We start from the raw sequence: 10820 nt of genomic DNA, 5'->3' as shown, positions 1-10820 counted from the left end.
TCATAATTTACTCCAACATGAAATCAATATAAATATATTTCATAGACATTATGGTGGTTGATTCATGACTAATGTGATCAGTTACTATTTAGTATCGAATTTATTAAGTAGTTAAACATTTTAATTTAATATAGAAGCAAAACGGTCATCTGTCTTTTGTCTAACATTCTTTCTACTTTTAAGCGTATGTTACTCTTACGAAGCAAAAATAAACTTCTTAAAATCCACAAAGACATTATAAAAAATTCTTCAATTATTAAAATAATAAATTCAAGTTCCTAACAGTAATGAAGGTAAACACTAAATAGAAGTCATATCCAATACTTATCATGAAAAATAGAAGCAACAAAGTAATTCAACTGCCTGCAAAAAATCATATATTTATCCCTGAAATTAAAAATCTACCTCATAAATGGTGACAACAAAATTTTAATAGTTTATTTTCATGTGAAAGATCAAATCTTTAGACAACCATTAAAGAATTGAGCATGATTTATATGATAAATAAAAAATTAAAACATTAGACGGAATACAAAATACGAAAGAACATACTATTAAGAACTTTATGTAAAAAAGGAGAGGAAGATGAGAGTCTTACATTGTCTAAACCAAATTCAACTACACAATATTGTCGGTAAAAGAAAACCTGAAAGAAAAAACATACAAATTAGGGATGAAGAATAAATTTTTGAGGATTGTAATATATAATAGTTTCTTTTCATTTGAAATGTTTGAACTTTCACCTAGCAAATTAATATAACCTATTTTATTCATTTGAATGACTTTTTATCTTTCATTATATCTTAATTACAATAATTTAAATTGAATACTTAACATTGATTATTTAATTAGTTATAAAAATATATTTTTACATTTTGTACATTAAAAAAAATATTTAAGTGAAGGATAAAATGGTAATTCAACTTTGAGGTTAGTAGCTTCACACTTTTAATAATATATGATATGATATGATACTTACACCAATTATTCATAAGAATATTTGGAGAATCAGAAATAATAAGTTGTTCAAGTGTCAACCCTCTAAAGATGTCAATGGAATTATGCACACTATCCTCTTCTCAACCTTTGAGCTTCAATGCATCGCTTACATTTCTGGGAAAACCACCCCAATAAAAAAATAGGATCCCTATAACATGGCAAAAACCACCTGATGACCATTTCAAACTAAACATTGATGGATCCTTTAAGCCTGAAACAGACAGAGGTGGCACCGGACGGGTGATAAGGAACCAATCATGACAGTGGATTACGAAATTTGAATGTAAAACTAAAGTAGACAGTGTTTACCATGCAGATTTATTGGCCCTACTACATAGCTTGAGAATAGCAAAAACAAAAAGTATAGAGAATGTGTTGGTGGAAACCGACTCACGGGTACTTCTATATTCTCTATACACTGATAATGCTTTGTACTCAAACATATGTGCTGATTGCATGTCATTTCTCCAGCAATTGGAAGGACCAACACTCCACCATACTCCGAGAGAGGCTAATGGAGTTGCTGATGCTTTAGCTGAATACAGAAGGAAAACAAAGGATCCTACTATGATTGTAAACAAACTATATATTTTTGACGCATCTCCTTAATTTGCTACTAACATTCTAGAATGAGATGTTAATTCAATTGGTTCAGCTAGATCAGTTCCCTTTTGTACGGACAATCCTTTATAAATAAATAAAGCATTTTCATTTATTAAGCAAAAATAATAATTACCAACCTCAATTGACTCTACCTAGATCAATCAACATAAACAACGAGTCCATAGAGTAATAAAATCCATTAGAAAAGCAATTAAATATAAAATTGATTAGGTAATAAAAAACCCATTTCATAAATGGGAAACATTCAGTCAATTACAAAGCTAAAGAAGTCAATCAACATAAAAAACTCAAATTCTCCCATGATCAATTACACCTACAACTTAAGCAATTCAAAATAAGACAATGAAGAAAGAGTGAAACTTAATACAATGGAGTATTCAATCTTAAATCCAAAAGATGAATAGTGAGAAAACTTGTTATCCAAGCTTGCAACCGCAAGCTAAGAACTATCAACATATGAGTACAAACAATAATAATCTTCACATTAATGGTTGTGCATGAGTGTTAAAACTGAATTTGGTATCAAAATGGTGAATTTCCAATTCTGCCCAACGCCTGGTAATATTTGGTCTTCGGGTTCGCGATATTTTGTACATGTGATGTAAAATGACCCTCGGGATCATTTCTCTGTTTTATGAATGATTTTCCTGTTTTCTCCTTCCTATAGGTTTCTTATAGCTTGTGTCTGGTCCTACGTTGGGTGGCATGCTCCCTAAGGTGTTCGACTGAGTTTGGTGCGAGTTTTGAATTTGGAAGAATAATGCTTGGAAGAGTTGATTTTAGTCAATATCTTGAGACACTGTCGCGGATTGGAATTCCTTCAGTTGCATCATCTCTAGAAGGGTCATTTTTGTCAAGAAGTCGGGTTAGGTTAGGATCGAATGTCGGGGTCAATCAGCTTACGGGTTAAGAGTTGGGGTCGGATCCAAATTGATCGTTAGTATTGGGTGTCGAAGATTATCGGGATTGGTTTTCATGTCAAAAACTATTTTTCAAAAAACTTCTATCTATACTTTAGACAAAAAATAAAGATATTTTCTGAAGAGTGTTTTTATTCAACCAACCAAACACTAGAAGTTTTTTTTAGTAAAACATTTTACATGAGAATATAATTTAGAAACATTTTAAAGAAGATTATTCATTCACCAACCAAATATGAGAATATAAGTCAAAAACCAACTTGTTTTACTAGAAAAAATTTTCTAGGAAAATATTTCTGTTCATACCAAACACACAAGCTCCTACTTTTTTCTTAAGGGTTTAGAGAGTCGCCATGTGTACGAACTTTGTTTTCTACGCAAGTCTCCCTAATGGAAATTAGAGCTAGACAGGATGGAGCGTGATACAGAAAGGCTTGACCTGTTAAGAATCTGACTCGCCTTGTCCTATCCTACTCCCTTCGTCCCTTTTTGAGGTATTACCTTTGACTTGAGACTGTGTTTAGGATAAAAGGGAAGACTTTTGAAATTTATGGTCTAGACCAATCCTCAGATATTTGTGTGGTTGAAAATCATTTCATTTAGGGAAAATAAAAATTTTAAAATTAAATTATTTCCAATTAAAGTAAAGTGATATTTCTTTTGGGACGGATTAAAAAGAAAAGGTTCTCACATAAAATGGGAGGTAGTATTTAACATTTCTTCAAAATTTGGCTTATCCCACCTCACTCTAGCAAGCACTGCCTCTTTCTGCCCGTTTAGTCTCATTTTCAATTTGTTTTCTCTTTATTTATCTATTTTTTAATATTATACCAAGACACCACTTATTGTGTATCAATATTCAATTTTGACTCGATAATCAAAAAAATAATGAACAATTTATGCATAAGGCACAAGTACTTCTTAGACTTTGACCGAAATCTCAGGGACGCAACTTAACTAAACTAAGGTCCTATTACCCTCTGAACATATTCCTTTTGTAGTTTTATACACCTTTTGTCTTACATGGTATACTCAGTGACTCCACGCAATTGAGGCGTGTGGAGATATTTGGATGCCACGTAAGCCAAAAAGGTGCATAAAATTACAAAAAAAAAAAAATAGGTTAGGGGTAATAGAACCTTAGTTTAGTTAAAGTGTGTCTCCGAAATTTCAATCATAGTCTCGGGGTACTTATACATTTTCCAAACAATTTAATCAGAAAGGTTGATAGTTGCATGAGTAGAAGAAATTATTATTAGATGCATAAATTAATTTCCCAGATTACTTGTATAATCTACATCATGACTTCCCAAAACATAAAATATGCATATAGTTTTTTTATTAGAAGGAAATAAGTTTCTTTGGATTTACTCGCAATCCCTACTAATTGTCATCCTTAATGAAATCTGAGTTATTTTAATGTGTCTTTATTACCAAATAAAAGGAAAGAAAAAATAGCAAAATGCCCATTTCATCTAAAACATCTTACCCCAATAAAATTACAAAAATATTCATTCAATTAAAATATTTTATCCACATATGGATACATACTCCACCATTGGACTCAAGTTGGTACTGGAAAAGGGTTAATGCCTTGAAAGCAGAGACGCAAATTTGGTATTGATTTAGTGCTTACTTGCTCACTCCCGAGGGAAAATACTCACTCATTCAGAGTTATAATATACTATTGAGGCAACATTCTAGACTTAGAGTGTCTGACTTAATCTGGACTAGATATTTTCAACCTAAGCATAGATCATATCATGACTAGCTATGCAAGATAGAGTATTAACCAAAAAGACACTCAAGAGATTAACTATTTCCGTGGAAGATGACACCTGTAGTTTGTGTGGGAAATCAGTAGAGGAGACATATTCACATGTTCTCTACTTGTGAATGGATAGTGAGAGTCCAAAATGAAATGCAACATTGGTCTGTGATAGGAACTGCAAACATATTCTAAATAGAATCAGAAGGAAGAATTGGCAACAGTTCCACAAGGAACTTTTTGTTGTGCATTGTGCGGAGCAATGATATACCAGGTCTGAGGAGCAAGGAATTGGAAATTGTTTGAAGGCATCATTATAAATACAGATACGTTTGTGACACAAATTAAGGACTTTGTAGATAGACTTGAGATAGTTAAAAAGTCTAGAAAGGCGAATAAGTATAGTTTGTTGTTGTAGAGATTTGTGTAATTAGAGTTCTATATAAGGCTTGACTCTCTTAATACCTTCCTTAGAGGGTGACTAGGGGATTGAGTGCTCTTTAGGTGTATTTGGTTTTTGTTTGTTAATGGTAATTTACATTGGCTACCAAAAATTTTTTTTATCCGAAACAACTCAATTATCAGTTATTCTTTTTAGGGAAAAAAGACAAATATACCCCTGAACTATCATCAATGGTATGCAAATAACCTCCGTCATACTTTGGGACATTGATACCCCTGCTTTCCAAAAACTAGAGCATATATACCCTTTATAGTAGCGGACATACATGTGCCGTAATCTTGTTCACCAATCCGACATTTATCAACGGATAAGATTGTGTCATGTGTCCCCATTTAGTCTTCCTTAGAGTGAAGGGTATATATGCTCTAATTTTTGGTCGGCAAGGGCACTAATGTCCTAAAGTATGACAGAAGGTATCTGCATACTATTTACGATAGTTCGAGGATATATTCGTCCTTTTTCCCTTATTTTTATTCATATTCATCATTGAGCACTCCTCATTTCCATCACCTTCTTCAATTCCCTTCTTTCTTATTCTTGTATAAGAGAACAAAAATTGCTGGAAAAAAAGCTCAGAAAGTAATAAATGTATTGACAGAAAAGAAAGCCAGAAAATTTCCACAAGTAAGTTTCCTGAATTGAATAAATTCAGTGAATCCATTCGAGTGAATAATATATCAAAAATATCAAAATATGAAAAGGGGAATATCATATCTAAAATTTTGAAACCATTTAGAAGATTTGAGCTATATATCGATTGAAATTTGCCATGGAAGAGCCCATATATCAGTAGTAGTATCATCAACATTGGATCATCTATCGAAAATAGTTCCTAAAATATCTGACGCTATAACAGTGATGCTTGTCCACAACGATCAATTTGATTTCTTACAAAAAAAGCAGCACTTTTGAACTTTCATTTAATATGATGATCCAAACTCTGAGTACCATTTCTCATGTCGTTGAATGTCCCCTGAAGAAACTGTGGGCTTTATTTTATCTACAGCTTCTAGGAAGTCTTCCATTGTAACTGGAATTTTCAGCATTTCTGATTTCAATATGTTCTTGATCTCGTCTATGGTTTTCCCAGCTATCTTCTGCCTCATGCCATTCAAGGAAGCGTCTCTGCAGATGTTTGTTAGATCATCTCCACTGTAGCCTTCTGTTTTTTGTGCCACTTGCTCAATATCCACCTCAGAAGCCAACTACCATTGAATTTTTCAGTCAACAAAATTTTCCATTCTATAATACTAATCTAGGGCCAGTTCTACATGAAGACATTTCTCTCGGCTCAAACATCACACGCAATGCGAAAAGATATTGAAATGAAAAATGTATAATGAGATCACGCTCATTTTGAACCCACTCAATCAATTTTCCCATATTTAGTAGGCTGGTTTGAGCTTGGAACTTCCATGTTAGAGGTCTCAAGTTCGAAACCCCTTACTAGTGAAAGCAAGGGGTTTGCCTTCTGGGTCGAGCTCGTCGCACCAGGCTTGCCTAGTGCGGGTTACCTCTTCTATGTGGTTTGCAAGGTATTGCATAGGAGCGGACGTTTTACCCTATTCGCACCCAAAGGATAGAGCCTGCGGGTTTCCCTTGTCATAAAAAAAACAATCGAACTATTTTTTAAGAAAACAAATTCCTTTAAGAAAAGGGAATGACTTCCCCAAAGGGAACTAGAGAATACAAGTTATGCAAGTGACATTTCACATAGATTATGTCCTACCTAACATAGTATAGCTTACTTAACTTGATAGTTTATTACTATGTAAATGAAAATTTTCTTTGTAAAAGTCAGAAAAAGTTTCTGTAATTGACTTTTGATTATCGAACAGTTCTTGTGAGGTTATGATGATAATATAACAGAAGAACATACAAGAAAAAGACAGCTGAAACAAGGAAAGCTTACCTCGATTGATTTTAAGTTTATCTGTATAAGCTCCTTACGGGTCTCAAAATCAGGAAGTGGGATGTAAATCCGCTTTTCTAGCCGCCTCCTACAGTAGCACAGCTAATCGCCGATTAAATAGAATGCAAATGAAAAGTAACAGAAGCAAAATTAGTGAATCATCAAAAGTGTCACTTATTTACCTTAGTGCCTCGTCAAGATTCCCAGGGAAATTTGTTGCTGCCAAAAGTGTCACCATTTTACCTGATGTACTATTAGAGTTATTTAATCCATCGATCTGAACTAAAAGTTCAGACATTAACCTTCGGGATGTTTCATGCTCTGTAGCAGACCTGAGAAACAACTTCAAAGCTTAGTACTGAGAAAAATACTCAGCTTATATGAAATAAATTTAGAAAGAACCAAGATTATTGTTTTACCCTCTGACACTGCAAAGAGAATCAATATCATCAATGAAAATCATAGTTGGAGCATGAGCACGGGCAAGCTCAAATAAGCACCAAGTCAATCGATCACTCTCTCCATACCAATTTCCACACAATGAACTACAGGAAATATTCATAAATGTCATCCCACACTCTGTAGCAACAGCTTTGGCCAAGAGTGTTTTCCCTGTGCCAGGAGGACCAAACATAAGAACTCCTCTCCAAGGTCTCCTGATTCCCTGCAAGTAACATTCAATATTATAGTATGTTACGTGACTAATACATACGGGAGATTATTCACTTTTTGGACACCAGAAAATGATGAGAAGTATTTTTCCTTAAAATGTTACTTCTGTCCTACCAAATATATATATATGCACCCACCCATCATTCATTAGTATGCTAATATTCAGAATCAACTATCTGCAGTACCTGGAAATACTCAGGCATAAACAGTGGGAGTACCACTGTTTCCTGTAGAATCCTCTTTGCCTCACTTAGTCCAGCAACATCATCCCATTTTACCCCTGGATTTGTGTCCAATATTTCCTTTTCAAGCCTAGCAGCCAATTCAGGATGAGATCCATCGTACTTTACTTTTGACTTGACGTCTTTTACAGCATTCTGGTAGTTATAAAGAAGGATGGTAAGAACATTATGTCCAAAGAAATTAAAGTCTCAGCTTAGTATTAAGTAGAGTGAAGGAGCTTTTCTGCACTTTCGGCTCATCAACTGCTCTAAAAAATTGCAATACTTTAAAGTATAGTTACTTGATTTTATCAACATAACAACAAAAATCCACTGCTTTTATGTAAACGGAGATTTTTAAGATTGGAGTTGGGAAAATACTTTGTGATTTGAGTCTATGTGATGGCCTCAAAGACAACAATTTTAAATATTTTCGCATAGTTAAAGACAGAAAAAGTATTTGTACCTCTTGTTCAGCTGAGTTTACGTTTTTGTTCACCTCAGTAGCAGAGTTGAGATTTCCTCGCTACAAGTTTTTTTCAAAAAAATAAACTCTGTAACTTAAACAAGAAAAGTTGAAAAATGGAAAACAAAATAAAATGACAATTCTAGATAAGATTAAAGATTATTTGAGATTGGAGTTTGATAAAATAATTTGTGATTTGAGTCTAAATGATGGCCTAAAAAGCAACACTACTACGTTCTCGGCGAGAATTAAAGGTAGATGAGGTATTTGTACCACTTGTTGCGCTGAGTTTCCATTACTATTCGCCTGTGCAGTAGAGTTAAACAATCCTCCCTACAATTTTTTAAAAAAACAAATAAACTTTGAAACATAAAACAAGAAAAGTAAAGTTGGAAAAAGGAAAACAATTTTAGCAAAGATTAGAGATTGTTTAAAAATTGGAGCTTGGTAAAATAATTTGTGATTTTAGTCTAGATACTATCACAGGTAGATGAGGCATTTGTACCACTTGTTCCATTGTGTTTCCATAACTATTCACTTGCACAGCAGAGCTGATCACTCCTCCCTACAAGAATTTTATAAACAAATAAACTTTGTAACCTAATGCAAGAAAAAGTTGGAAAAGGGAAGACAAAATGTATAACAATTCCAACAAAGATTAAAAATTACTAAGATTGTAGTTTGGTAAAATACTTTATGATTTGAGTCTAGATGATAGCCTAAAAAGCAACATTCTTAGATGCTGCCGAATAATATTAAGGGCTGTTGAAGCATTTGTACCATTTGTTGTGCTGTGATCCCAATATTAGACACCGGCCCAGCAGAGCTGATCCCTCCACCCTGTACAAGATTCAAAAAAAAAAGAAAGAAAAGAATTGTAATCTAAAACAAGAAAAAGTTGGAAAGGTATAATATAAAAAATTATGTAAAAGATAAAAATTATTTAAGTTGGACTTTGTTAAAATACAGTACGCAATTAGAGTGCAGATGATGGGCATAAAAAGCAACATTATCAAATGTTCTCAAATAATGTGAAAGGCAGAAGAGATATTTTTACCACTTGTTGCGTTGTGTTTCTGAGGTTGCTTGAAAAAGTATTTGTCGCTAGACTTGCACATTGTTGTGCTTGTTGTTGTACTAATTGTGATTGAAGCATCAAACTACGGTGTTGTTCTTGTTGTTGGCATTGTTGTTGTTGTTGTTGTAGTTGTGATTGAAGCATCAAGCTACGTTGTTGTTGTTGTTGTTGTAAAATACCTCGAATGGCATATCCCTGTAACAATATATGCTTCCATTGATAATTTGATAGATTAATTACACACTACAATATGTTAGAATACATTGAGGAGTGTTTTTGGTCAGAGAAAATAATACATGTATTAGCCATGCCATAGTATTTTTACTAAATTAAGACATTAAAGATAGAATTGTCCCTAATATACCAAATTATGGATTAGAAATAATCCACGCATAACTTAATTATCTCAACATTACTAATAAATTCTTTTTCGTACTAATCTCATAGACACTACAAAGGATAGTTTACAAAATTTACATGTAACAATGAAAAACTCCATATTAAACAGCGAATATATAAAGTAGGACACATTGTGAAACATATGCAAGCTAAGGTACATACCTTGTGAATTGGGGGCTGAATATTAATGGTATTGAAGTCATGATCAAAGTTAAGATGACCTTCTTCATAAATGTGAGTGAAACCACTATAGGATAGTCCTTTTGAACTAGCTAGGAAAGAGGGGTTACCCAAGTATATTTGAAGGAGAAATGGAAGCCTTTGCAAATCGTTACTTAATGTGGGTTCAACTGCCATGATCCATCCTAACAACTCTGTTATCCCTAAATGTGAATCTTTGTTGACATCAAACTTGTCGAAAATTATCTTCATCTTCTCCTCTTTACTCTTTGCAGCATCCACACCCACCATCTGCTCCAACAAATTTTTATTAATAATAATAATCAGTCAAAAAATAAAGACCAGACTTGAAATAATTTAAGAGTCTTAATTATTATTATCTATATATAAAAAAAATACCTGATAGTTTTCGAGCTTCTGTTTTTTCATCATTCAAAAATCAGAGAAGATGTTTTCGAATTGGACTAAGAGGTATATATAGTGGAATTAGATTTTGACCAGAAAAAAGCATTTACTTTTCTTTTCCTTCTTTTTTTGGGGATAAAAAAGAATTAATACGGAAAGTGTAAAAATTTGTCAAATAGTTTATTTATGGGTATCCATCGGCACTTTTTGCTACTTCATTTTTTAAATAAATTCAAGTAAAAACATGTACTATATGATACTTAAAATTGTTCATAAAAAAAAATATAGTATAGGTATATATTTTTTTTAAAAAAATTGTAGAATTTCTGTATGTTATTTCTTCAAAAAAAATTGACAAACTAAAATCAAATTAAATATTATTTATTTTTATTAATATATAACCAAATAAAATCAATTTATTTAATTTTTTTAATTTGAATTGTAAATACCCCTAAGCACATTATCTGTGTTTTAGCGGGATATTCTTACTTATTAAACAGCAATTCAACTGCAACAAAATAGTTATTCTGCTGGACTTTAAGTCTACCCTTTTACAATAGAAATTTTTTTTCTTACCTAATTATAACAAGGATAAATATAATTCTTTGAACTTCCTAACAATTATATTCGTAGGCTTATATTCTGATGAATTATAATACACTGATTTAAACAAATCATGTTGGAAAAAATAAGGTGTTCTATATTTAAAGGGA

General features: G+C 32.6%; 1 protein-coding gene across 1 annotated transcript; it reads right to left on the bottom strand.

Annotated features, from left to right (window-relative positions):
* Nucleotides 1-5468: 5468 nt before the first annotated feature.
* Nucleotides 5469-10167, bottom strand: LOC107001168 (katanin p60 ATPase-containing subunit A1-like). Its single transcript, XM_015199318.2, has 12 exons — nucleotides 10102-10167; nucleotides 9685-9993; nucleotides 9103-9318; nucleotides 8826-8885; nucleotides 8551-8610; nucleotides 8319-8378; nucleotides 8046-8105; nucleotides 7544-7735; nucleotides 7106-7350; nucleotides 6869-7018; nucleotides 6687-6774; nucleotides 5469-5979 (listed from the first exon to the last, which is right to left on the bottom strand). The coding sequence occupies exons 1-12, from the start codon at nucleotides 10132-10134 to the stop codon at nucleotides 5695-5697; spliced, it is 1758 nt and encodes a 585-aa protein (XP_015054804.2). The 5' UTR covers nucleotides 10135-10167; the 3' UTR covers nucleotides 5469-5694.
* Between the last annotated feature and the right edge of the window lie 653 nt (nucleotides 10168-10820).

Source organism: Solanum pennellii, chromosome 10 (assembly GCF_001406875.1).
Source record: "Solanum pennellii chromosome 10, SPENNV200".
Lineage (NCBI taxonomy): Eukaryota > Viridiplantae > Streptophyta > Magnoliopsida > Solanales > Solanaceae > Solanum > Solanum pennellii.
Note: the sequence above shows the minus strand (reverse complement) of the source record. Positions and strands in the feature narration are given on the sequence as shown.